Here is a 27,934-nt window from a genome sequence, read left to right on the forward strand (position 1 = left end):
TTTTTTTTTTTTTTTTTTTTTTTTGCGGTACGCGGGCCTCTCACTGTTGTGGCCTCTCCCGTTGCGGAGCACAGGCTCCGGACGCGCAGGCCCAGCGGCCATGGCTCACGGGCTTAGTTGCTCCGCGGCATGTGGGATCTTCCCGGACCAGGGCACGAACCCGTGTCTCCTGCATCGGCAGGCGGATTCTCAACCACTGCGCCACCAGGGAAGCCCTGAGTTGGGTACTTTAAATGAGTGAATTGTATGCTATGTGAATTATATCTCAATAAAGTTATTTTTTTTTTTTAAAGAGCAATACTGTACAAGAAAAAGTGCTGGGCTTGGAGATGGAGGCTCTGCCTGTTAGTAGCTGCACAAACTTCTTGAGCCCAGTTCCCTCATTGGTGACTTGGATCCTGTTCCACACCCTGTCTTCCTCCCAGGAACTTGTAAGATCAGATGGGGAAGTTGAGCTGTAATATGACCAGAGGTAATACCAGTACCAGTATGGTTTCTATAAAAATGGGTTTCTTACTCCAGATATTGACTGGATAAAGAAATGAACATATACTTCACCAAAGAGGAAATACAAAGTGAAAATACATGGGGAAAAGTGTTCCTCCTCAGTTGTAATCAAAGGAATAGAAATAGTAGCAACTTTAAGGTATCATTTTAGGATACCAATTTTGGTAAAAACCTTTAAAAAGTGGTAATATACTCTGTGCAGGTGCAGTTATGGTAAAATCAATACAGCCAGGTACTGTGACATAATATAGAATAGCATAATCTTCCTGGAAATCAATAAAGCAATATATAAGAGCAGAAATAAAGAGTAATATATTAACCAAAAATGTTAACATCTTTGATTCAAGTAATTCCAGTGTATGGGATTTATGTTTGGGAGGCACCCACCTAAATGAACATGAAGATGTTCATCACACTATTATACATAATATTGAAAACATTGAAAGCTTACTATTTCTAATAAATACATTATGGCTTATCCACTTGAAGAAATACTATTAAACCATTAAAAATGAGAATTATAAAAACAACACAGTGATAAGGAAACTGCAAATGACCTAACAGTAAAAGAAAAAAGTAGGAAGCAAACAGTATGTGTGATATAATTGTAACTAAGTACAACTATATGTAGACTGTGGCAGATACTGTTGGTGACGAACACAACATTTGTTCCCACTGGCCTTCTCCTTTGTCCTCAAAATACTTGTTTTCTCAGCTTCACTTGAGCTGTGTTACCAGTAAGATAACTTGAGCATGTTACCAGTAAGATATAAACCAAAGTCTCCCGGAGGAATTCAGGGAAATATGTTGCTTTACTGATAAATGGGATTATCACAGCTTTCACCATCCCCTCCTTCTATCCTCATTCTGCCTTGAATTTAGGCAAGATGCCTGGAGCTGCAGCAGCCTCCTTGTGACAGTGAGGCAGCAAGCATGTTAAAAGGCTACCTATCAAGGATGATGGAGCAGCAAGATTGAAAGACCCTGTGTCCATGACATCATTGTGCTGCCTCCCAACCTGGAAACAACCTGCTGCCAGTCTTTTGCTATACAACGAAAATAAACCCCCATTTTATTTAAAGTATTGTTGTTAGCTGCTGCTGAGAGTGTTACTAACTGATACATGGACAAAGACTTGAAAATACAGTGGATGGTGTACAAGATTTGAAGTTGGACAGACTGGGGTTCCAATCCTATTTCTCCCACTCTGTTATTGTGTGATTTCAGGCAAGCCATTTCCCCTGTGAGCCTCAGTTTCCTCAGCTGTAAGATGGATCTAATGACACTCACATGTTGGACTTTTCTTTTTTTTTTCCCGTGTTTTTTGAAAAAAAAAATCTTATTTATTTATTTGGCTGTGTGGGTCTTAGTTGTGGGATCTTTTAGTTGTAGCATGTGAACTCTTAGTTGTGAGAGTGTGGGGTCTAGTTCCCTGACCAGGGATCAAACCCAGGCTCCCTGCATTGGGAGTGCGGAGTCTTAGCCACTAGACCACCAGGGAAGCCCCCCACCTGTTGGGCTTTTCAAGGATGGAATGACATGACGGACTTCGAAGTGCTTAGATAACAGTAAAGTGGTATTCAGGTTCAGTCTCATCAAACTAAAAGTCAGAGGTAAAACAAAAAGGAAGGAGCTAGTGTGTTAGACGAGGGGAACTGGTTATGAAATTTTTTTCCCTTTTTTTTTGTCTCAAATCTTCTTCAAGGCTGTTCTGGCTCTCTCTCCTCCTGTTGGTGACCCCAGCTTGGCGTGGAAGGGTCTGGATCCAAGCCAAAGGGCTGTTTCTTGGTCCTGTGTGGAGGCGGCGGTAGGTGGAGCTCGAGGCTCTCCGCTGAGCTGGGCCGGGGAGTGGGACTCTTCACCTTGCCCTGGCAGGCGGATGGGCGCTGGGGAGGCTCGGCTTCAGCGGCTGTGACTCGAGGTAAAAATAATCAGGGAAGGACAGCTGCTTCCTTGTCAGCAACCAAGAGGGAAATAAAGCTCATGTCCCCTCCAGCGAAAACCTGCTCTCCGGGTCCCCTGGCTCCTGCCACCAACTGCTCGATGTCTGTGTGCCAATCCAATTTGAATGCCTGCGAGTCACCCCCCGAGAGGGCTTATTTTAACTTCATCAAGTGCAGAGAAAAGCATCCAGGCTGGAGTGTGGGAGGGGAGGAGTAGTTGCTTGGGGGCCCCAGCAGGGGATGGGATCCGGGGGCTGCTGCCCCTCCAGTGGTTGGACCTGGGGTCCCTGCCTCCTAATCTGGTTCAACCAAGGCTCGGTGAGCACCCCGTGCGTGTTCCCCGAAATCGGGAGGATAACGTCCCAACCCCTTGGCCCCGCTCAGGAAGTCCTTTCCGATGTCCTCAACCTCTCTTATCCCCTCTCCTCCAAAACCCTCCTCCAGGCTGTCCCAGGCTCTCCACGAAGGCCCAGATGGCCTGTTCTCTCATGCCTCCGTGGCTTTGCACTCACCCTGCCTTCTCTTTGTTTCTTTGCCTGGTGGATGTCTACAAATTCTGGAAAGTTCCTAGTCATGCTTCAAGACTCAGTGTCACTGGCTGCTTCCCCACCCCTCCGGGCAGAGTGAGATGTTCTCCCTGGATCCCTGCAGGATTTTGTATGTCCCTCTGTTTTCACAAGTAAGTGGGGGGGGTCTCCCTCCCTTCCTTCTATCCCTCTCTCCTACCCTGCTTCCAACAAATGCACTGAACCCTACTCTCCACCAGGCCCTGTGCTGGGTGTCCAGGACAGATGTGAACCCCAGCCGGTGCCTGCAGCACAAGGATAGGTGAGTCTCTGGCCCCGGGAAGAGCACAGCAACAAAACTGCCCAGAAACAGCTGCCTCCAAAGGACAAAGTGAGGAATCACGTTTGTTTATGTTTCTTTTTTCCTCCTTTATTTTTTAATCAAGGAATGTGTGCAAGAGACGTTTCTGACAGCGACTCCAATTACAAGAGATTTACATTTTTAGTTCATTCATTTATTGTTTTTCTGTGCATGTAGTGCTTTAATAATGAAAATAACAAGAAATGTTTCAATGATAAAAATGGAAATAATGACAATAATTTAAAAATTAATGTTGACCTTTTTGCCATGCTTAGTCTCGAAGACATGCCTCCCCAGGAGGTCATTTTAGTTTGCCTGCACCCTTAAGAGAATAGAGCACGGTGTTCAAGGCAGCCGGAGCTGGGGACAGAGAACCAGGACTTTTGGACACTGCTGCCCCCTGTCCCCGAGTGGGAACAGGGGTGGTTGTTGAGCCCCCGGCCCACCTGGGATCCCCACCTCTGTCCCTGGGTTGGGGAGTCAGTAGTGCAGGGACAGGGCTCTGGCCTGGGTGGAGGTTGTTTGTTTTGCATGTTTGGTAATTTGGAAACTCTGAAAGTTGAATTGTTCCTTAGGCCACATTAGAATATGCCGGCATCAAGGAGGCTGTGCCAGCATGTCCCAGGCTGAGTCTCTGGCTGGGTGTGGTAGGAGCTGTGGAGGTGGGCTTCTTGGAGGAGGATGGGTAGACGAGGTGAGAGGAAGAAGAGGGAATTCTAGGTGTGCAGGGCTGGGGGAGGGAGGGAGTGAAGACAGGACTGGAGACAGAAATGGGGTAATTAGCACGGAGGCTCAGAGAGGTAAAGCAACTTACCGGAGGGCACACAGCTGGAGTGGCTGAGATGGGCTTTGACCTTGACTCTGTCTGACTCTAACACTCACACTCATCTCCCTCTTGACCCCACACACTGGCCTCCAGATGGACTTCCTTAAGAGAGGTCAGACCGACCCCAGTGGGCTCCTGCATGGTCCTGCTCCTGAGAGGTCAGACAGGGAAGCCCCTTCTGTTAAGACTGAAATCCTGCAGAGTAGGGTGGAGAGTGCCCAGCTGGGAGTCAGGCAAACTGGGGTTCACCACACACTAGCTGTAGTGGACACCTGTCACTTCCTAGGTGCCTAGCACACCCATTTCTTTTGGGGAATTCTCCTCCCCCACCATTCATGTGATTCCACTCTGGCTGTCCTCAAAAGCAAATGAACAAGCAACATTAAGCACACCAAGAGTGGGCCTGGGACATGGTTTGGCCATTCCTCTAGTCATAAGTATGTGACCCTAGCTGTGCCATTCCGAGTTCACTAGATGCCTTGTGAGTGAGAAGAGCAGGGGTCCTGACTCTGGAGTTTCTGAGTTGGATAGATGTGAAGCCGAAGCTGCCAGTGGTCACGTATCATGGGGTTAAGTTTGGCTGCATATAACAAAAACTCCAAATAAAAGTGGGTTAGACATGCAACAGTTTGGGGGGTTTTTTTGCATGTAAAAGTCTGATGGTGGCCAGTTCAGGACTCATATGACTGCCGCTGGCATCCAGCCTCACCCTATGGCCCCAAATGGCTGCCAGAGCTCCTGCCATTACACACATAATTCTAGGTAACAGGAAGGCAGAAAGAGGAGAAGGGTAAAAGAGGTGCTCCTTTCAGCTGAGTCAGCTTGCCTCCCCATAGACAAGCTTCCCAGAATTACTATAGAATATTTCTATTTACATGTCACTGGTTGCAAGGGAGTTCGAGAAAAGCTCATTTATCACCTGGGCACTTTGTTGCTTCAAATAAGACCAAGCTTCTGTTTCTGCCGCAGGCTACATTTTCTGTCCTATCCATATGCAGTGGGAGGGAATAAAGCCAGCTGAGAGCAGGGCACTCATGAGATAGAAGACAGAGTGAGGGAGAACCAGAGTGCAGTGGGTAAAGGGAGAGAGAAAAAGAAAGAGGGCAAGACAGGAAGAGATGCAGGTGCAGAGAGGCAGGGGGGAGACGAGGGCCTCACTGAGTCCCCGAGCAGAAGGGTGCCTGAAACCAGCCCCACCCCTCGACCTCCAGGTTTCATGGACCAGCACACGCTTCCTTTTCTCCAGCCAGGCTGAATTAGGCTTCTGTCACTTGTAACTGGACAAGTGTGCTGACTGACCTTGGACAAGGATTTGCGCCTTCTCTGAGCCCTGATTTTTCCTTCCAGGAAATGAGGATCCTATTTTTGCCTACCAGGTGGAGCCGTGACAAGGACTAATTGTGATAATACCTGCCCAGTGCCAGGCAGGGAGCCCTGCCCAGCAGCCTGGCGGCCTGAAGTCTCTGCTCTTCCTCCTGTTACTTCCCCCTGTCCAGCTCCAGGGATTCTACTCCACGATTGCTGGGGGTTTACATGGAACCTACTCCAAGTCTGATCTGGGAGTCTGGCCAGGCTTGGGGGAGTTTTCTGGACACCTAAGTAGTGGGGTGGAAACTGAAGAAGCCCCCAAATAGAGAGAAGAGTGGAGGGAGAGCTCGAGAAATTCCTGGAACAGAGAAAACAGCTGCCACCTTGTTGCAGGGGGCTGTGGCCATGGGCACAAGCAGAGGGGCTAAGGCCCCTCGTCTAAGTTGGTCTGAAACTTGGGGTGGGACCCTCACCTTGGCGGTGCCTGGGTGCTGGGCAATGGATAATCAATTTTCAGCTTGGACACTGGTCAACTCTGCCCAGGGCGCCCCACTTCTGGGACCAGCACCCGATCTGGGGAGCCCACCTTCTATGATCAATCCCTGTGTTGTTGGGAGGGGCTGGCTCCACCCCGTTCTGCATGGGTGGTGTATTTGTTTTCTGTTATAGTCATGGCAAATTACCATAGATTTAGCAGCTTGAAGCAACACAAATCAATCAGCTCACAATTCTGTAGATCAGAAATCAGGTTGGCTCCATTAGCTCCTCTGCTCTGGGTCTCAGAAGGGTGAAATCAAGGTGTCGGCAGGGTTGCCTACCTTTCTGGAGGTGCCGAGGGTAAACTGTTTGTGAGCCCATTCAGGCTGTTGGCCAGATTCTGTTCCTATGGTTGTGGGACTGAGGTCCCCATGTCCTTGCTGGCTGTCATTCAGGGGCTGGTCCTTGTCTTACAGGCTGCCTGCGTTTCTCTTCATGCTTTTCATGTGGCCTTCTCCAGCGAGGCAGGTCAAATCCCTCTCCTGCTCATGTCTCTCCAACTTCCCTTTCTGCCACATTTCTTTGTCCTCTTCTGCCTTCCTCAACTGCTTCTAAGGGCTTGTTTGATTATACTGGGCCACCTAGATAATCCAGTGTAACCTTATTTTAATGTCAGCTGATTAGTAAACCTTAATTATATCAGCAAATTCCACATATCAAGGTGAGGGAGAGGGGAGGTTTTAAAGATTAATTTAAAAATTTTAAAGTGGTTTACACGATTGTAGAGGCTTGGTAAATCCAACATCTGCAGGGCAGGCCAGCAGACTGGAGGCCCAGGGAAGAGATGTAGTTCAAGTCCAAAGGCGATCTGCTGGCAGGATTCCTTCTTGCTCTGGGGAGGTCAGTCTTTCGTTCTATTAAGGCCTTCACATGATTGGATGAGACCCACCGGCATGACAGAGGGTAATCTGCTTTACTCAAAGCCCACCAATTTAAATGTTAATTTCATCCAAAAACACCCAGAATAATGTTTAACCAAACGTCTGAGCACTGTGGCCCAGCCGAGCTGATGCATAAAATCAACCATCACATAGTACTTAGGTTAGTGTTTCGCTGAATAACCAAGGATGGAAATCAGGAGAGGAGGCACCTTTAGAATTCTGCCTTCCACGTGTGGGTATGTAGCCCAGGCTTACCCAGTCAGGGTATTTCATCTCCTGGCCACGGACAGTCATTCTAGAGTGGGCACACGAGACAGGTGGTCTTCTACTGGAATTGCTGGGAAAATCATTCTCTTCCAACTGGGGAAGCCAAACCAGAGGAATGGTGGCCATCTCTGCCACAATTTAGAGAAAAGTCAAGTGAAAGCAAAGCCAGCCCAGAAGAGAGCAAATCCAAGAGCAGGAAAGAGTTCTTGAGGTCTTCCTTTGTGTACCGGAATCCAGCCGGCTCTGAAGCCAGCACTGACCCATTTTGCTAAAAGCCAATTCTCCAAAAGCCAGTTCAATTTAAAATGATTGTCACTTACGAAATGGGCAATTTGCCAAATGAATCAAAAGTATCTATTAAAAATTATTTCTTTTAACTAGGGTTTAGAAGCAAGTCCATGACTTCTGCTGCAGAGAGCTACTCACCCTTAGAAGATCGGTGCCTGGTACTCTGCTGGACCCTAGTAGAGCCTGATGACCACAGGACATTGAATAGCTATGAGATCTGAGCTGTCCCTCGTGAGCTGGTGTTTTTAGATCCTCCAAATCATAAGGTCAGTGGACCCAGTAGCACTTCATCCTATGGTGAAAATAGTACATTGGAGTTTGGGCCCAACAAGGTCCAGAGAACAGAAGTTATGTGACTGTAGCCTCGATGTCACCTTGGTCCATTGCAGATGCCTCTCCCTCAACTCACACCTCAGGCCTCAACTCTGAGCCTGCTGCCTCCCATCTTCACAGGTTGCAGGGACTGGGCCATCAACATCTTTGGGGGGCCATTATTTAGCCTACGGCATCTACCAATGATGTGGGCATTCACCCATTGGTTCCATTCATCCATCCAATGGCTCAGTGATCAGCCAGAGCCTTGCTGGAGGTGGTAAGAGCCCCCATCCTCAGATGTCCTGGCCCCACCCCCTAGAGCCTCGGAGCTCCACTCCACATGATCTCATGGCTCGGCCGCTGGCTTACTCAGGACGTGGGCACACACGTGCAGGTCACTCTGGGCTTACTTCTCTCTGAGCTGGAGAATGAAATAAATACAGTCTGCTTCTGATCCAGCAACACTCACAGAGAATAGCATCTGTTATGTGCCTGGCACTTCACTGGCTTTTTGCCAACCCATGGGGTGGGCTTCTCTCTCCTTTATGGGCATGGAAGGCTCAGAGAGGCCAAGTGGCTTGCCCAAGGTCACACAGAGTGGAAGTGGCAGATAGGATCTGAGGTCGAGGGGACTCCATATCCCACCTGTTCCCCCTTCGTGAAGCCATAGACGGGCCTCAAGGATGGCGGCCTCTCCTAGTGTCTGAGTCATTTTTCCCTTGGCCCCCAAATTTCGAGTTCTAGCTCAGTTCCCTCTGAGTTCAGCCGGAGTCGGCTAGTGGCTCTTGGGAACAGAAGACATTAGGCTCTCTGTGGTGGGGGCCCCTGGCCACCCGGCCCCCAAACTGCTGTCACCTTTTAATAGATTTCTTGGGGAGCGAGTAATCTGTTGCCGGTGCGGGCTCGGCATTCAGCAGGAAGTCCCTGCAGGCCTGGAAGGTCAGTATGGAGAGACTCAGAGGCGACGCTGGAGGAGGATGCCGGGTCAGTGCTGGCTGCTGAGCACAGCCGCGCTGCCAATTACTGCCCGGCCTGCTTCCTGCCACGGACGCGCCCAGGGCCAGGGCTTTGAACCCCGGCAGGGAGGCCAGCTTCCAGTAAACAACCCAGGGCAGTGGGCAGATTGACAGCAGAAATGCAGGAGGCCGGCCGGCTGGCCAGTGGTGCTGTTCACTGCTCCTGCTGGCAGATGGACAGGACCACAGCCCCCCTGGGGTCCCCACGGTCAGGGGACCAGGGGCCGTCAGCGTGTCTGGCCCTCACTGCTGGGTAGAGAGCCTCCTGCCATGTCCAGTGGGGTTTCTAGGCCGTTTCTGGGCCACAGAAGATGATTTTCTTTCTGGGTGGGGGAATGAGCTTGGTCTGGGTCCCCTTCTTGGTCACCAGCCTGGGAGCAGGGATCTGGGGAGAGAACCCACAGAGGGACATCAGTGTCCTGCCTCTTTCCCCCCCCGGGAAAGCCTTGGAAATATTTTGGGGGCAATGGTGGCACCGCCAGGCTTTCCACCACCATTTTATTTGGCAGTTAAAGGAGGTGTGCTTGCTGCATGATTTCGTTTGTGTGACGTTCTGGAATTTTGAGATATTAGAAAGTGGTTGCCTTTATGAGGGATTGACTGGAGGACACATGAGGGATCTTTCTGGGGTTGGTGGAAATGTTCTGTAATTCGTTTGGGTGCTGATTACACATTTATTGAAACCCACCCAACTGTATCCTTCAAATCTGTTCATTTTACTGTATGCAAACTCTACCTCAACCAGAAAAGAAATAAGATAAAGAAGAGAAAAGGGGATGTAGAAGCCTGGAGAACCTGGGGACAAACAGACACACAGACATAGACACACACACACACATACACACACACACACACACACACACACACTTGCAGGCACATGTGCTTTTCCCTCCTAAAATCAGGCCATTTATTCCCTGCCTTTTCCTTTCCTCAGTGAAGTTATGAAAGAACACACAGGTTTTCTTCATCTTTGTACTGTAACTAATATCTTTCCGCATGCAAGGAGTAAATGAATGGGATGTGAAGTGTGATGCCCGAGCAGGCTGGTGCCCTGTTCCTAAGCTCAAGTCAACTGGCCCTGGGCCCCTGGAGTGGGGCCATTAATTAAAGCACTGGCTGTTGATGCTCCGAGAGAAATAACTCCGAATGTCCACCCAGCCCCCGCTGCTTCACTTGCTGCCCGCTGACCTCCTTCAAGTCCCCCCCTGGGTCCAGAGGTGAGTGGCTGCTTCTGTGGCCCAGAGGGCTGGATGGACCCAGCAAGCGCTCCACTCCATGCCTGGAATATGTCATTGTGCCAGGAAGCAAAGATGATCTCAAACTGGTGGGGAGCCCATTTGAAACGGCTCCAACGGCTACATTTGGGACAACTGGAGATCAAAATGATTAATAACAAGAATGGATCCTAATGCATAAAATTGAAAAAATATCCTTGATTAAAAAAAAAAAAAAAAGACCCAGAGAAGTCAGGTTAAGGGAAAGCTCTTCCTTAGAAGAGTGCCAGCTGAGGAGGAGTAAATAGAAACAGAAAATGGCATCTTATAATCAACATTGTAAAAATGGATTTGGGTAAAAATCATCAGTGGGTGCCATGCCGTTGGGTCAGAGACCATTGGCAATAGGCTGTGTGCACAGTCTTAAAGAATCACCTGCAAATTACTTTTTAATTACGAAGAGAAAATGTTAGCTTTACAAATAGAGAAACCCGGCAGACCCCACCTTACCCAAATGATTAAACTTAACACCCCTGATAATGGGACAATCCAATATCAGTGCCCCCTGATGTGGTGCCCCGAGAAAGGACACATCATTTATGAGGACCTCCTGACAAAAATGCTTACCTGCCATAATCATCAGACAAATCCACATTGAAGACAATTCTTCAGAACGGGCCTGTCCTCTTCATGAAAGACATACAACAAGGCTGGAGACTATTCCAGCTTGAAGGAGGCTAAAGAGTCATGGAGATTGAATTCAGTGGGGCTCCCTGACTGGATCCTGATCACAAAAATCATAAAGGTGATATTGGGGAGATTTACTTGTGGACAGAGTATTAGGTAATAACCCTGAACCCATATTACTTTTCCGGAATGTGACAATTGTATTGTGGTTTTGTAGGAGAATGCCCTGGTTATTAGGAGACTTTTGCTGGAGTATTTATCAGGCAACTAAATTCAGTGTGTGATCCTTGATGAGATCCCGGATCACAAAAATCATAAAGGTTTTATTGGGATAATTGGGGGAATTTGAAAGTGGAGTGAGTATTAGATAGTAATACTGAATCCTTATATTGTTATTGTGTTTATGTAGGAGAATGTCCTTGTTTCAGGAGATTCATCCTCTAGCATATAGGGTGGAGTGTTGTGTGACTTCCAATTGATTCAGTGGAGAGAGAGGGAGGGAGGGAGGATGGTTCATTGTACTACTCTTGCAACTTTCTGAAGACTTGAAAAACTTCAAAATATTAAAAAAGCTCAGAAAAAAGAATGCATAGATAGAGTAGAGAATTTGAAAAAAAAAAAAAAAAGCAGAGGCTCAAAGAGGAAAATAAGAATGACCTGATAACCTACCAGCAAGGAATTATGCCTATTATTAATATGATTGACTTTTTTACATACATAATGTACACCCACATACATTATAAAGTTGGAACCATATGTATTCTGCCTGTTTCTCACCCTCCATCATAAACTATTCAGCCATTCACCTGTTGTTTGATATTAAAGCAGTTTCCATATTTTCGTTATGATATAGAATCTATTATAATATGCAATGTATATAATCCATTATCCAATATATATCCAACATATAGTTCACTATAAAGTCCAATATGGTCTATCATAAATAATGTTACAGTGAACATCTTCACACACCTATCTTTGTCTGAGGATAGAGCCATAGATTATTTTTATTTTTGGCTGCGTTGGGTCTTCGTTGCTGTGCGTGGGTTTTCTCTAGTTGTGGCGAGCGGGGGCTACTCTTCGTTGCAGTGCGCGGGCTTCTCATTGCGATGGCTTCTCTTGTTGTGGAGCCTGGGCTCTAGGCGCACGGGCCTCAGTAGCTGTGGCACGTGAGCTCAGTAGCTGTGGCTCACAGGCTGCAGAGCTCAGGCTCCGTAGTTGTGGCGCACGGGCTTAGTTGCTCCGCAGCATGTGGGATCTTACTGGACCAGGGATCGAACCCGTGTCCCCTGCATTGGCAGGCGGATTCTTAATCACTGCGCCACCAGGGAAGTCCCTAGAGGGGAATTTTTGAGTTAAATATTCTGAGCTTTTTCAAGGATCTTGAACTACTTTTTAAAAAACAACTTTATTGGGGTATAGTTGATATACAAAAAAACTACACTGCTTAGCATGAGAGCTGCCCTCATAACAAATTTTGAAGTGCACAATATGGTGTTGTTAATCCAGGTACTCTGCTGTACGGGATCTTGAACTATCTTGGTCAATGGCTTTGCAGAAAGTTTGTACCACTTTACACTCCCACAAGCAAATGTGAATGTGCTCATCTTGTCACATCATCAGTAACACTGAGCATTATTATTAGAAAAAAAAAAATCTTTGCCTGATTTGATGGTCCCGTGGACGACTTTCCGTCCTCGTCTTGCTGGGCTGCTGGGACTTGGGCCATTCTCCCTCCGTCTCCAGCCCCCTTTCCGCATCTTGGCGGCTATGACATCATTCTCCCCAGTCCCTGCCTGCCTCCCAGCCTGCTGCTTCTCTCCATCCTTTGCCCACTCCTCATCCTTACCTGCATGACAGACAGTACCGTTCCTGGCCTCTGTCCCTGGCTCCCTTCTCTCCTCCTGCTCGCTCTCCTGAAGCATCTCGTTCATGCTCGGGACTTACACAGCCTTCTCCCTGCTGTCCTGCACCTCTCTTCCCAGCCCAGACCTCTAATGCAGCATCCCCCACAGGGACCCACGCAGACCTCCCCACCACCATCCATCCTGCCACCCAAGTCAGAGCCCCAAGAACATCAACTCCTCCTTTTCCCTGCTCCTCGAATCTAACCTCTGACCACATCCTGTTTGACCTTCTGTAATATTTCTTGAGTAACGCCACCCTCGTTCAGACTCTCTTTCCCTCCTCCCTGGTCCATGTCTGTAGTTCCCTCCCGGATTGCCTGTTTCCAGAGTCTCCCTGTCCATTCCGTCCTTGGCCAGCTGCCAGGTTGATTTTCACCACACACTGATGTGAGGTCCCGCCTGCCTTGGTCCCTGCCGAGTTTCCAGCTTCCCACTCCCTCCCATTTAATGCTGTCCAACATGCTTCCACGTGTCTGCTCAGACTCTCCTTCTGGAGCACCCATTCTCTCCTGCAACTCAGGCCAGCCAACTCCTACTCATCTTTTTAGTTTTGTTTACAATCCCAGGTTTTCTTAAAAGCTCCCCTTGGAGAGCTGTCCTCTTTCTCTCCTTTGAGCCTCTTTGTACCCCGTGCAATTTCCGTCAGAACCTCTGGTCCTTTAGCTTTCTTACATTTATTCCTGTATCCATTTCCCTTGAGGGCAGAGTCTTTGTGTTCCTGAGCCCAGCACAGTGCCAGACACAGAGCTGGAGTTTGTTTAAAGGATGCCTGGATGAATGAATGAATGAATGAATGGGATAGCATTTGCCTCCCTGTGGGAGGGCGTGGCAGGTCTAGACCATGGTGAGGATGTGGAGCTAGATGTGCCTGGGAGGCATCCGGTGTCCATATCCAGAGGCTTGGCTTGAGGAAGCATCTGTCAGCTGTGGTCCAGCAACCTTCAGGGCACCTTGTTTTGGGTGACACACTCTGCTCCAACTCCCTTTGTCAAGTGGGAATCCCATTCTTCCAAGAGAGGTCACATTACTTCTCTGCCTACACGCCTCCCATGGCTCCCCAGCGCCCTCGGGACAGGCCCAGATTCTGAGCCAGCCTACAAAGCCCTTCATGATGGGACGTAGTCTCGTGATTTCCTTGTGACTTGCATACGTCCCAGATGGGAAGAAGGGAAGGATGCCCATTCCTGCTCACCATTAGCTGGGTGGGCAAACTCATGGCTCATCTCATCTGCTGGGGTTAAGTAGTTAAACTCCCATCTCAGGCCCCACTTGCAATGATTGTGATTCAGCGGGTCTCGGCAGGGTCCCAGAATCTGCTAAGTGCCCCCAGGAGAGTCTGGAGAGGGTGGGGGGAATTCACATTCGATGCTGCCATGTGTCTGCCATGCCCTCCCACCAGAGCTGTGTTTCTGTGGCCTGTGCAGCAAGACTTGGCACCTGGATGCTGTGCCAGCGCCCTGGAGCCGGGAGCGGCTGCTCTAATTCATGCAAAGGAAGGCGCCCAGGTTTTCCCTGTCTATTTATAGCTTATTTATGAAGAAGGAAAAACAAGGGCCCAGTTGCCTTAGCAACCGGGAGCATCATGGGCTGCTTTCCCTGCAATGGGAGGATGGCCAAGTCTCCTTGTGGGGGGCACCCCCGGATGTGTATGCATCCTGATAGAGGAGGGGGGTGAGCCTTCCAGGGCCCATCCCATGCTGGGCTCCTAGCAGCCTGCAGGTTGGGGGAGGGTGCTTGCTAGGGCCTTGGAAAATCCAGGCTGGCGCAGGGGCCATGCACAGCTGAACCCTCCGTATGGGATGCACCCTCTGGTCTCCTGGCCTCAGTGCTAACTCCTGTCCTCCGGGTGTCTACCCTGCTGCCTCAGGCTCTCTTGGGAGCCGTTTCCTGGCTGTGCTCTGGTATGTGTCACTTAGGGCACTTAGCGCAGTGAACTGGAGGTGCAGTTCCCAGACCAGCGCCCCTCAAGACTATGATGCGGCACAGAGCCTGGCACCAAGGAAGGGTTTAATAAACACTGAATGAATGAGTGGATGAACAAACGAATGAATAAAATGCTTTACAGTTTACACTGCATGTTCTTACTTGGTATGCCCAAGGCAAGAGAAACATTGTAACGGGCTCTCATTTTATAGAAGAGGAAACAGATGAGAGATGAAGAGACCAGCCTCCAATCACACAGCTGGCAACTAGCTGACTTTGCCTTGCTTTTGTTCTGGCAAACCCCCAGGAACATGGGAGCTTGGGTTCCAGCAGGGAAGTGGAGCTGTGTCTGGTCTGGGGCTGGGAGGCATGTGGTTTGAGTTGTGGCTCTGCCACTTAGCTGTGTGCCATTTATCACCTTCAGCCAGTGACTTCACTTCTCTGGGCCTCAGTTGCCTCATCTGTAAAGTGGGGCAGTGATACTTGGTCCTCGGGGACTGCCAGCTCCCTGAGGGCAGCGCTGTGTCTCTTGATCATCTGTTTTCTGTGTTGGCACATTCTAGGTGCTTAGGGTGACCATGAGGCCCTGTATATAAAGTGGTTAGAACAGGTTGTGAGGGGCATGCAGGGAATGTTGGTTGTTTCTATATTATTAGGAAACTGAGGCCCAGAGAGTCTGATGGCTCCCCTGAGGTCACACAGCCAGATCCAGAGCAGAAGTGGTAGCTTTACTAGTCAGTCAGTTTTGGTGGCACTGCCAGGGATTAAGTGGGACTGTGTCCAGGCCCAGGTCCTAGACTGGGCTGCAGTCCCAGGGGGCAGCAATCATGTTGGACAGGGAGGCCGAAGCAGGGTCTCTGGGTGCTGGGGATCTAGGGCTGCCCTCCCTACAGCACTGACCCAGGCTGAGTGGAGTTTCTGGGGCCTTGGACTGCGCGCCTCAGGGGCCGAGTCAGGCTGCCTGGAAGCTCTCTGTCGCCCTCTGCTGGCTCCAGATGCCTCTGCTGGGCCACCTCTAGAAGCCACAAGACAAGACAGTGCCACAACCTCAGCTCATCTGGGTGTGAAAACCATACCAAAGAGACCCAGTTAGGAAGAGAAATGCCCCGGGACAAACTGAGATCACAGATCATTTCGACATCCTTCCCTGGCTCCTCCAGCTGGACACAGACGCCTTGCCACTGTCCTCTGGGGGGCTGCAGGCTGCTGTGCTTCCCTTTGCTGCAGCTGCATCAGATTCATCACTGTTTCCTGAAAACAAATCGTGTCAGGGCTTTTTGTTTGGTTTTGTTTGCTCCACGCCCCAGGACTTCGCTTGTGCGTCCGTCCCTCCTGTCTTCTCACCCCACGAGCTCACACTCTGTCCTTCTGAGCCTCTTGGCTTCTGCAGCAACCCTCCTCCACCCAGCCCTTAGCATACCAGGCTGTGAGTCTTTCTGGGGTCTTCTCTCCTCCCTCGGACTGTGAACTCATGAGGTGTATTCATTTCTTAGAGCTGCTGTAACAAAGTACCACAAACTGGATGGCTTAAATAACAGAAACTTATTGTCAGGAATTCCCCGGCGGTCCAGTGGTTAGGACTTCGCACTTTCACCCCTGAGGGCCCAGGTTCAGTCCCTGGTCGGGGAACTGAGATGCTGCAAGCTGCACAGCATGGCAAAAAACCCCCCACAAAACGTATTGTCTCACAGTTATGAAGGCTAGAAGTCTGAAAGCAAGGTGTTGGTGTTGGCAGGGTAGCTTCCTTCTGAGGGCTGTTCCAGGCCTCTGGCCTAGCTTCCGGTAGTTGGCTGCCAATCTCTGACATTCCTTGGCTTAATCTCTGCTGTCACGTTCACATGGTGTTCTCCCTGTGTGAACGTCTGTCTGTAAATTTCCCCTTTGAAAAGGACCTCAATCGTGCTGGATTAAGATCTACCCTAATGACCTCATTTTCACTTGATTACCTCTGTCAAGGCCCTACCTTCAAATAAGATCACATCCTGAGGTACTGGGGTTTGCGACTTCAACATGTCAGCTTTTGGTGGGGGGACACAATTCAATCCACCTCATGAGGAGAGGAACTCCATCTGGTTCACCTATGTGTTCATTCCCTCAAAGCTGAGCCCAGAGCAGGCGTGAGAGAGTGTGATGAACATTGTGAAAGCAGTCCTTCATTCTATCGTTATTTACTGACCCTCACGGCATCCGGGGCACGTTGAATTATGACCTGTCCTGTCTAGGTCTAATGGAGTCGAGCCTCTCTCATCAGGAAGTGGACATCTCTAGAACAGAGCCCATCTTTTTACTTTTCACATTCACCAAAGCAGAAACTTGGTGACACTGGAGACACTCAAACCTCTTCATTAGTAGATTTCTGTGGGGGTGGATGGTGAGGCCTCGTTTTCCTATGTCGCACAGAAGACCCAGAGAAGTAATGAAAAGGAATTGAACTTTTGACAAATATTTATCGAACACGTAGTTGTGACAGGCACGGTTCTGGGTGATTGGGATGCCATTCATTCATTCGTTCATTCATTCCTAGAAACAAGCTTGACACATAGTGGGTGCTGAGCAAATAATTTCATTACATAATTGAATCATTTAAATATTTGCTGAGTGAATAAATTAAGTCAGCCCACAATTATTGCTGCTGAGATCTACTTGCTCTGTAAATTTGAGCAAGTTACTTTATGTCAATGAACCTTAATTTCCATCTGTAAAGTGAGTTGAATTACATAGCTACCTTTGAGGCTTGTTGGCAGGATGAAATGAATGTGCTACTAATAATAGCTATTTATGGAGAAGTTCTACATGCCAGGGTAAATGCTCTCCACATACAATTTTCTTTTTTTTCTTATTTAATTAGTTTATTTATTTTTGGCTGTGTTGGGTCTTCGCTGCTGCGTGTGGGCTTTCTCTAGTTGTGGTGAGCAGGGGCTACTCTTCGTTGCAGTGTGTGGGCTTCTCATTGTGGTGACTTCTCTTGTTGCGGAGCACGGGCCCTAGGTGCGCAGGCTTCAGTAGTCGTGGCGCACGGGCTTAGTTGCTCTGTGGCATGTGGGATCTTCCTGGACCAGGGATCGAACCCGTATCCCATGCACTGGCAGGTGGATTCTTAACCACTGCGCCACCAGGGAAGTCCTCCACATACAATTTTCAATTTTCACAGCAGCTTTTAATTTTATTTATTTATTTATTCAAAAAAATTTTTTTTTTTCGGTACGCGGGCCTCTCACTGTTGTGGCCTCTCCCGTTGCGGAACACAGGCTCCGGACGTGCAGGCTCAGCAGCCATGGCTCACGGGCCCAGCCGCTCCGTGGCATGTGGGATCTTCCCGGACCGGGGCACGAACCCGTGTCCCCTGCATCGGCAGGCGGACTCTCAACCACTGCGCCACCAGGGAAGCCCCACAGCAGCTTTTTAAAAACTGAAATTAACATAACAAAAATTTCACCATTTAAAAATGTGCAGGGCAGTGGCTTTTAGTACATTCACAATGTTGTGTGACCATTACAATCACCTAATTTCAGAACATTTTCATCATCCCCAAAAGAGACTCTGTATACATTAGTCACCCCCCATTCTCTCCTTCCCCCCAATCTCCCAATAACCTCTAATCTACCTCTGGCTGTATGGATTGGTTTAGTAAGGACATATTTGTGGCTTTTTGTGCCTGGCTTCTTTCACTTAGCACAGTGTTCTAAGTTCATCCCTGTTGTAGCATGTCTCAGTGCTTTATTCCTTTTTGCGGCTGAATGGTATTCTGTTGCATGTACGTACCCCATTTTGCTTATCTGTTCCTCAAGTTGATACACATTTGGGTTGTTTCCATTATTTGGCTATTATGAGTAATGCTGCTATAAATATTTGTGTACAAGTTTTTGTGAACAACTGTTTCCAGTTCTCTTCGGTATGTACGTAAGAGACAATTGCTGGGTCTATGTTTAATTTTGGGAGGAACTGCCAAATTATTTTCTGGAGCAGCTGCACCATTTCACATTCCCAGCAGCCATGTATGAGGGTTCCAATTTCTCCACATCCCAGCCAACTCTTGTTATTTTCTGTCTTTTTGATTATAGCCATCTTAGTGGGTGTGCAATGATATTGCACTGTGGTTTTGATTTGCATGTCTCTAACGACTAGGGATGTTGAACATCTTTTCTTACAGGCTTCTTGTTCATTTCACAGCAGCCTTTTTTTTTTTTGAGGTATGCTGGCCTCTCACTGTTGTGGCCTCTCCCGTTGTGGAGCACAGGCTCCGGACGCGCAGGCCTAGCGGCCATGGCTCACGGGCTTAGTTACAACGCGGCATGTGGGATCTTCCCGGACCAGGGCACGAACCCGTGTCTCCTGCATCGGCAGGCGGATTCTCAACCACTGCGCCACCAGGGAAGCCCCCACAGCAGCCTTTTGAGGCAGCTATTATCCCCATTTGACAGCAGAGGAACAAATTCAGACAGTTGAGAGGACTTGCTGATTGCAAGGAGGTGGTGGAGCTGTGCCTGGAACTTCAGTGTCTCTGTCTCTGAAGCTCCATGTAATCGAATTAGCAGTAGAAACCGCTGTCGTCTGGTGGGCAGGAGGCCTGGTCTCTGGCGTGCCCACCTTGGGTAAGTCCTTTTCCCCGCCTTCTCCGGGTGTCAGTTTCTCCTCCGCGCCACTTGGGGCGCTATACTCCAAACATCTCCAGGCTCCTCTAGGAGTCCCTAACTCTAAGATCCATCACCCTAGCACGGAGTTTCCTCCGCCCCTTCAGCCCTAGGTCGTCGGCGGCGCCGGAAGTTCTTGGCTCTTTTCCTTTGCTCCCGCCCCCGGCTCTCCGGAAGTACTTTTTCGGGAAGATGGCGGCTGTGTCAGTGTATGAGCCACCGGTTGGAGGTTTCTCTTTCGAAAACTGCCGCAGGTACGGCCCGAGCCGAACTCGGGCCGGGTTCGGCGGGGGGTGGGAATGCGATGCCGGGGTCGGAGTTGGGTTGCGGTCTGAGCCGGGAAGTCCGAACGAATGGTGGAGGGCGGGGCCCGCGGCCCGCGGCACCTGTGACTCAGGGGAATTAGGGCCTGAGCGTGTTTCTCCCGATGCCGGCTCGGCTCTTCAACTTCCCCAGCGCACCGGGACACCCTCCATCTCCGGGGTGGTTGTGCGGACCTTCTCAGACGTTCCCTTCGCAGAAAAGCAGGACAGTAGTCCTGCTGTTGGGAGGAGCCAGTGAAACAGATGCGCTTGAAAGCAAATGCTAGTAGTTTTTCCTTCTCCCGAGTTCCCTATTAGAAACTCTTCGTGCCGGTGCGGCGCAATGTGGTCCTGCCCTTCAACGCTTTATTCTCTCATTTGCTCTCAGAAATGCCATCTTGGAAGCCGATTTTGCAAAGAAAGGAGCCAAGCTTCCAATGGCCCGGAAAACTGGGACGACTATCGCAGGGGTGGTCTATAAGGTAAGCCGGGACAGGCTGAGAGCAGCAGTGTCAACTAATTTCAGGAACCAGGCTCGTTGGCCTCTCTTACTTCTCTGGGCTGTGTGAGGAAGGGCACATCTTACAGAGTACTACATCAGGAAAAGCTCCTTTAGGAGAGACTATGTCAGTTTTGTGCACTTATCGGCAGTTTATATTCTTTGCTCACTTTGCAGTTTTCGACAGGAAGCCAGTTTTCTGTCTTAAGTTACTACTTTAGGAAGCAGGGTGATGTAATGGGAGAAAACAAAAATGTTTAACCATTTAGCTTTTCTGCTGCCTCTAACTTTGGGCAGGTCACTTTCCTTCTCACAGCCCCACTTTCTAATCCATCAGGTGGACATAATAACTCCTGACTTAAATTGTTGTAAGGGTCAAAAGAGAGAACAGGTTATTGTTGTTAAGGGTAAAGAGTGGCATCTCTTAAAAAGAAATTGACAGATGTGGCTATTTTAATGGAAAGATTTCTGCATCTTAATCCAGACTTTTCTTATATTGGCTCTGTGATTTGTAAGGAATTCACTGAATCTCTGAGCCTCATTTGAAAACAGGAATGAGAGTTCCTACTGCCTACTAAGGGTTCAACCAGTAATGTTTATTAATAAGCTTTTTGTTGAATGCCAAAAGCATAGCACAATATTTCAGCACGTGGCGGGGTGGTTGGAGCAGGGGATTGTCAACATTGTTTTTCCTAAACTAGAGTAGAGAACTGTGGTTTGTATATGTGAAGTTGTTTTAAAGTATATATTTCTTAAAAATAGGACGGCATAGTTCTTGGAGCAGATACAAGGGCAACTGAAGGAATGGTTGTTGCTGACAAGAACTGTTCAAAAATACACTTCATATCTCCTAACATTTAGTAAGTATTGATTAGTTTGAATAACTCATTTTTAAACATGTCAGGGGTAAAATTGAATTTACTCTTTCCTCTAAAACCTGTTGTTCAGCCTGTATTTTCTTTCTGTCTCCCTTAAATAGCATTTCCATCCATCTGAGCTAGCCATCCTCAAGTCCTCTTTTTTATTTTTAAAAATATTTATTTATTTATTTATTTGGCTGTGCTGGGTCTTAGTTGTGGCACCCTGACGCATGCGGGATCTTTTAGTTGCGGCATGCAGGCTCTTAGTTTCGGCATGCGGGATCTAGTTTCCTGACCAAGGATCAAACCCAGGCCCCCTGCATTGGGTGCACAGAGTCTCAACTGCTGGACCACCAGGGAAGTCCCTCAAGTCCTCTTTTTGCTTTAGTCTTCAGTTCATTTGGTACCCAGTTCTGCCTTCTGTGTGCCTTTTGAATCCACTCCCTTCTCTCCCCTCTACTGAGGCCTTAGCTCGGATTCTTTTTTCTCAGCTGGATTTTTGCAGTTGTCATTTAAATGGTCTCTCTTCCTTTGGCCTTTTCTTTATCTGTATTGTTCACTCTTCTGCCATATTGGGTTTTGTAAAACATAGATCTAATTATGTTCCTTGAGATTTTTCACATTTCCACACTGCTTTCAGGATAAAATTGAAACTCTAGCATGATATTCAAGGTCTTGTACAATTTCACAGAAAGCTTACCTTTTCATCCTGTTTAGCTGCTATCACTCTGTGTTCCACTTAGGGCTGTCCCTGTTTCCTTCATGTCCCTGTTTTTCGCATGTCCAAGCTGTTTTACCCTTGCTTTTGCTAGCCCCTCTGCTTAGAAATGCCCTTTCTTCTTCTCTGTATAGTGTTTTTATTCTGTCCTTCCAAATCCAGCTCAAATGAAACCTCTTCTCAAAGATCAGAGTTAACTGCTGTCTCCTCCAATGTCCTACAGCATTTTCTACCACCTATGCTACTATATTGTATTATATGTCTCCTCCACTCAAGTTTGAAATCAGGTGCTATTACTGTGTCATATTTTCTTTATTCTCAGCACTTTGGAATGACTGGTATCTAGTAATAAATACTTGGTAGATGTAAACTGCAAGGCTTTTAACATTCCTTGCTCTTTTGTACAACTTGGATATTTTCTAGGATCAATAAAATGCACACTCTGTCCAGAACATAGAAACTAATGATTTGAAATATTCCACTGGGCTACAGAAAATATATTTGCATATAATGAGATGTGCATTCTTAATTTTATGTTTATTTAAGCTTGGTTAGAGCAGTTACAGTGCAGGTATACTCAAAAACATCTCTCTGTGTCCTTGAACTTTGTGGAAGTTTTCCAAGAAGCTCAAATTCTAATTGAGCCCTTTGGTAATTGAATTTCAGCTACGTTTCTAATTGTATTTTTTAGTTGTTGTGGTGCTGGGACAGCTGCGGACACAGACATGACAACCCAGCTCATTTCTTCCAACTTGGAGCTCCACTCTCTTTCCACTGGCCGCCTTCCCAGAGTTGTGACAGCCAATCGGATGCTGAAGCAGATGCTTTTCAGGTAAGGTTCCAGGATGGGGATTTCTGTAGTATTTTTTTCTCATGTCTTAGATTTTCAGCCAAGGGAAGCCTTGAAGCTCGAGAAAAGGCATTAAGAAATACACATTTTATTCCAGAAATCAATTATTACTAAAAAGACACTTTAATTTCATAAGGCTTTTGATAATGTATTTGAATTTATGGCGTCTGGGTTTGTGTTTTTTCTTTTCATGAATGAATCACATGTGACCAATTGAGTCATTTTCTGAGGCTTAGGGTATTGCTGGACAAAAAAATTTTTTGTTCATAGTAAGAAAGAGCTGGAAGGAACCTTTGAGTTCTTCTTGTGAACAAACACAAATGATTGTTTTTTCTCCCTTTTTTAGGGGCAAGATAACAGTGAAATGAAAAGTGATATTTGTAGTTGGCTGTAAGTGGGTAGAATAGCGTTACTATTAACCAATATTTACTTGTTTGTGCCAGGCCCTGTGCTAAGTGCTCTATGCGTGATCTCACTTTATCCCTTTAACTCTGAGATAGGGGCTGTTAATATCTCTATAAGTGAACAAACTGAGGCTTGAAGAGATGCAGTCCTTTGCCTGACCTGACGTTCACTTCCTGCTGACTCCCACAGAGTTCCTCTTGGTAGTTTTGTTTCTCTTTAGTCCTTAACGATCACATCATCACTTTGTGTTTGTATAGGTCTAGAGAGTTTTCAAATTTTAAGTCCATTTTCTTATTTGCTCCTCATAAAGAGAAGAGAAGCAATGTAGTATAGTGGAAATAGCCTGGGCATTTAGTCTTGAGTTGGGATCCTGGCTTCTCCTTTTGTGACCTACCTTAGCTTTAAAAAATTCTCTCCTCTTTCCTTCTTTATAGAATGTGTATCATGATACCTTTTTGAAATTTTTTAGAAAGTTGGTCAGAGGCCTTTATTCTGGTCCTCATCATTCATTAAGCAACCTACACAAGACATTTTCTTTATCTCTGTCCCAAGTGGTAGCAGCTGCATCCAGGCCTGTGAGAGTTAAAGGGGAGCAGGAACAGAAGGCAAAGGTTGTAAGCTGGCAGCCCACAGGCCGTATTCAGCTTGTAAAGAATTTCATTTGGGTCACGTAGTGTTTTAAAAAAAATAGTGACAAATAATTATAAATTGGGAACTTTGAATTTAAAATATGGATTTCCAGCTTCTTCTGATAAAAGCTCATAAAGTGGGCGGTAATGTGGGACTGAGTGGCTGTTGTTGCCTTTGGAAGTGGGAGCATGTGTTCTGGCCTGTCAGTCCTTGGCGTGGCTCACTTCTCTGTTTCCTGCCTGGCCCTTGCCTTCCTGTGAGTTTGCAGGTCTTCGTCTACAAGTGTAGCATGGCCCTTGGGCTCTCAGGAAGTGGATATGAGGTTTAATATAGCTATGCAGCAAGGCTGGTAGAATAGTTCCCGTTTTACAGCAGAGGATACCAGGGTTTATGAGTCATATGGGCAGGAATCCTAGTCCGTATCTCCCCAATTCCTACTCTGGCTGTACTGAGCCTTTATGTCAGTGATTTCCATTTATTTATGTACATAATCATCATCCTAATCCTGGAGAATTATCACCTATCAAATAAATTCTTCAAGTGCAGTGTGAGAACTTGTTAAAGCACATCTGTTGTCAAGATAACTGAAGACATTTGTGGTTTTTTGTTTGTTTGTTTGTTTGTTTGTTTTGCGGTATGCGGGCCTCTCACTGCTGTGGCCTCTCCCATTGTGGAGCAGAGGCTCTGGACGCGCAGGCTCAGTGGCCATGGCTCATGGGCCTAGCCGCTCCGCGGCATGTGGGATCCTCCTGAACCGGGGCACGAACCCGTGTCCCCTGCATTGGCAGGCGGACTCTCAACCACTGCGCCACCAGGGAAGCCCGACATTTGTGACTTTGATTTTAAATGTAAAGCTCCCTCTGGTGGTTTGTGTGGTGCATTACATTTAAAACAATTTTTAAACTTGTAAAATTGCAGTAAATACCATTTCAAGATTGCTTGCAGTGTCATTTAGCATTTAGCTAAATCTAGCAGATGTTTCTGTTAATCTCTTTAGAATGTTTCAGGAATTCTAAATTCTCTTTCTTCAGTGTTTTATTATCTTTAGTTTAACATACTTTGTAAAAGTTAAATTTTATCAAAGTTTTGAGAAGAACACAAAAATTTAAACCAGGATAATTATGGTTCTTTATGTCTTTTGACATTTTTGTTGAGTTACATAAAGTGGGTCACTAGTATAAGGGAAAAAAGCATAGGATTTGACTTTAGAACTTTGCTTCAGATCCTGTGTACAGTACTTACATTTGTGTAACTTTGGGCTGTTCACCTCACCCTTCTTAGCCTCAGTTTCTTCCTCAATAAAATGGGGATAATAGTTCTGTCTCTCTAACTTTTGGGGAGGAAATGAATAAAGAAACAAGGCTTATGCAATGCCTAGTACAGGGCCTGATACAGTTAGATCCTCATTCAGAGGCTGAAAAAAGAATACAAGGTGTACTCTTGCTGTTTTCTTCCCCCTGAATAATATATTTCCTTGTATGTGAATAAGTGAGAAAAGAGGGTTTGATAAACAGAAGTGGATGTCTTTTTCCTTACTTAAGCAGTACGTTTATTTTACTTATGTGGTGGCTGTATGTAGAAGGTATCTGTGATACTTGTTCCTTCTGCACATGGAGCCTTCTTGTTGAGTCTAGCAGAAATCTTTGATATACTATTCTGGAAACTATTTGACTATGTAGAGGCTTTAAAATTTTATTTTATTATATTGTAATTTTTTTTTCTTTACAAAAGTACTGTATATTCATTGTCGAAAATTCTGAAAATACTGTAAAGCCCAAAGAAAAAATAGGTGAGAATCACATTTTGGCTGGTTGTATATACTTCTAGTCTTTTAAATTTATTTATTCGTTCGTTCATTCACTTGATCATCCCTCCCTTCCTTCCGTATTATAAGTGCATGTTTACCGTAAAAAAAGCTAGAAGATATAGATTAAAAAGTATAGAAATTATCTGAATTTCTACCACCCATAAGCAGTCAGTGCTAACAGATTATGGTACACTCTTCAAGGTTTTGCTTATGTTTAATAATGCATATTTTGTTCTATAAAAATGGGATCATAGTTGTGCTTTCTATCCCATAATGTAACCTAATCTTTTCACCTACCAGTGCCTCTTCAATAGTTTCCATGTTGGAGTATTTCAAAAAGAAAACCTTTTTATAGATTATTATAAAAGTAATGTATGATCATTGTAAAAAATTCAGACACTATAGAAATGTGAAAAGAAGCAAGTAGATTTCAGCTGACACTCTGCCACTTAAGCACATACACTGTGAATCTTTGAGATCTATTTTCTTAGACCTTTTATACTAGGCATGTATACTCATGTATGTATTTGCAAAAATGGAATCCTGCTATATGTGTTGTTTTGTAACTGACCCTGTTCACATAACAGTACATTGTGAATATTGTTCCCATCAGTAGACGAGCTCGGCATCCAGAGATTTTACCTTGAGCCCATGGAGGACTTCTGGAGACCTGTAACTCTCCTGAAATAGTGAAAAATGTGTTTGTGTATACTTGTTATGGGCGAGGGTTCCACAATTTTAATCATTTTTTCGGTGGGGTCTGTGCCCCCCAAAGTTTAAGAACCATAGATCGGTATCCTAATTTTTGTTGGATCACAGTAATCTATTTTATTAACCAATTTTTGAAGATTAACAATATTGCTTACTTTAAGGTTTTTAAGGTATTGTAAGGTATTCTGCCGATCCTTTGGAATATAAAATCTTTAGGTACTTGTGTTATTAATTCCTTAAGCTATATTCTAAAATAAATTCCTAGAAGTAGAATTGCTGTGTCAAAGGTAGGCACATTTAACATTTTAATATATATTGTCAAAATTGTCCTTGAGAAAGATTACCATCGGTAGTGCATGAAAAATGCAGCATGGTTTTTAACGATTGTGTAGTGTTCTGTTGTATAGCTGTATTAGTTTAGCTAATTCTGACTGTTTCCACTTTTTTGGCATCATAAACAGTTACTGCAGAAAACATCCTTATGCATTCATTTCTGCGTATTTGTCCTTTTATATCAATAGAATTAGATTCCTGGAAACAGAATTTCTGGATCCATTTTTAAGGATTTCATTGACTTGCCAAAATATCTTAGACTCTTCTAAAGGCATCAAACAGATTTTGTTTTAGCTTGGAAGAGAACTAGCTGGTTATTAATTGACTTTAACTAAACAGCGTGTTTGGCAGGCAGTTGATATAGTGGATCAAGCACTGGGCTGGGTGGGAGTGGTGGATCTGGTGATTCTGACTTCTCATCCCAGAGCGCTGGGATCTAGTCTTGACCCTTCTGCTAGCTCATGTGGCTTAGCACCAGTTTCTTCCCTTGTCTGGGCCTCTGTTCCCTCTTGAGCCTACTTTTAAAATCCTTTCCTGCTCTTTATTTTTTCACTTATAAATGGAAGATTTGAAATAATAAATTGGTAATCAAGGGACACGGGAAATACTGGACTCGACCTAGAGCGCTTTCTGATGGGTAGCTATGTCTCAGACAATCTAAAATTATGACTTTGATTGGTTCTTGTGTTATTTATATCAGTTTTAATGATTGTATCATTAGGCAAATTCAGCATGTGTTGGTTTCATTTTTCTTCCCAGAGAGCTGAAGGCTCACAGTGGAGAACTTTAAATCCAGCATGTTTATCTAGCATAGCAGTTCTAATGGTAAAAAATTGAACCAGATACAAGGAGAGCAATCTGTAGAAGCGGAAAACCTACTAAGTAAAGGGTCCAGAGGAACAAATACGTGCAGAATTAAACAGAGGTAGGGGTGAGGTGGAAAATGTATTCTTGCCCATGTTCCTGAGAGGTACAGTTTTGAACTGTGGGCAGGAGCAGTGGGTTTTATAGGCTGTCGTGGAGTTACTTCATTCACTTCCCTGCATGATGAACTACATCTTTCTTTTACTCAGTATGAGCTCATATCTGTCATAATTTTGTGGATTTATTCAAGGGAAAGGTGTTTTGACATTAGCTATTTTCCTGTGAGGCTATGGTGAGGTTGATAATTTGAACAGCTTTAGTTTAGCAACAACTCACTGTTGACTTGGAAGGGAGCTTATCTGCTAAACACAGAGAGGTATGATGGGAAGGGGTGCTGATGATCTTTGGAGTAAGCCAAGCTTGGCTCTGAGGCTTAAAAATGTCTTTGGGTTGGTTTTCTCTTCTCTTCAGTGAGAATTATAGTGTCTTTTTTTTTTTTTTTTTGCGGTACATGGGCCTCTCACTGCCGTGGCCTCTCCCGTTGCGGAGCACAGGCTCCGGACGCGCAGGCTCAGCGGCCATGGCTCACGGGCCCAGCTGCTCCGTGGTATGTGGGATCCTCCCGGACCGGGGCACGAACCCGTGTCCCCTGCATCGTCAGGCAGACTCTCAACCACTGCACCACCAGGAAGCTCTATAGTGTCTTCTTTTGAAGGGGGTTGCGAGACTAAGATTATGTAAGGTACATGGAATGCCTCACACAATTTACAGTTTTTATTGGCTGATAGTAGATGTTCAAGTATGTTCCCTCCATTCCCTATTTTTTTCCCTTCAAAAC

At 46.3% G+C, this 27,934-nt stretch overlaps 1 protein-coding gene across 1 annotated transcript in view; it reads left to right on the top strand.

Annotated features, from left to right (window-relative positions):
• Window positions 1–298: 298 nt before the first annotated feature.
• Window positions 299–27,934, top strand: part of PSMB7 (proteasome 20S subunit beta 7) — a 75,780-nt gene continuing 48,144 nt past the window's right edge. Inside the window, exons 1-9 of the mRNA XM_059073160.2 lie at window positions 299–472; window positions 2,213–2,314; window positions 3,015–3,129; window positions 3,217–3,278; window positions 7,518–7,690; window positions 19,225–19,371; window positions 19,808–19,901; window positions 20,681–20,778; window positions 22,188–22,328. Of these exons, the coding sequence (XP_058929143.1) occupies window positions 19,310–19,371; window positions 19,808–19,901; window positions 20,681–20,778; window positions 22,188–22,328 (395 nt within the window). The 5' untranslated portion in view covers window positions 299–472; window positions 2,213–2,314; window positions 3,015–3,129; ... (1 more) ...; window positions 7,518–7,690; window positions 19,225–19,309. The remainder of the gene's footprint in view (window positions 473–2,212; window positions 2,315–3,014; window positions 3,130–3,216; window positions 3,279–7,517; window positions 7,691–19,224; window positions 19,372–19,807; window positions 19,902–20,680; window positions 20,779–22,187; window positions 22,329–27,934) is intronic.

This window comes from Kogia breviceps, chromosome 8 (genome assembly GCF_026419965.1).
Source record: "Kogia breviceps isolate mKogBre1 chromosome 8, mKogBre1 haplotype 1, whole genome shotgun sequence".
In the NCBI taxonomy this organism is placed as follows: Eukaryota; Metazoa; Chordata; class Mammalia; order Artiodactyla; family Physeteridae; genus Kogia; species Kogia breviceps.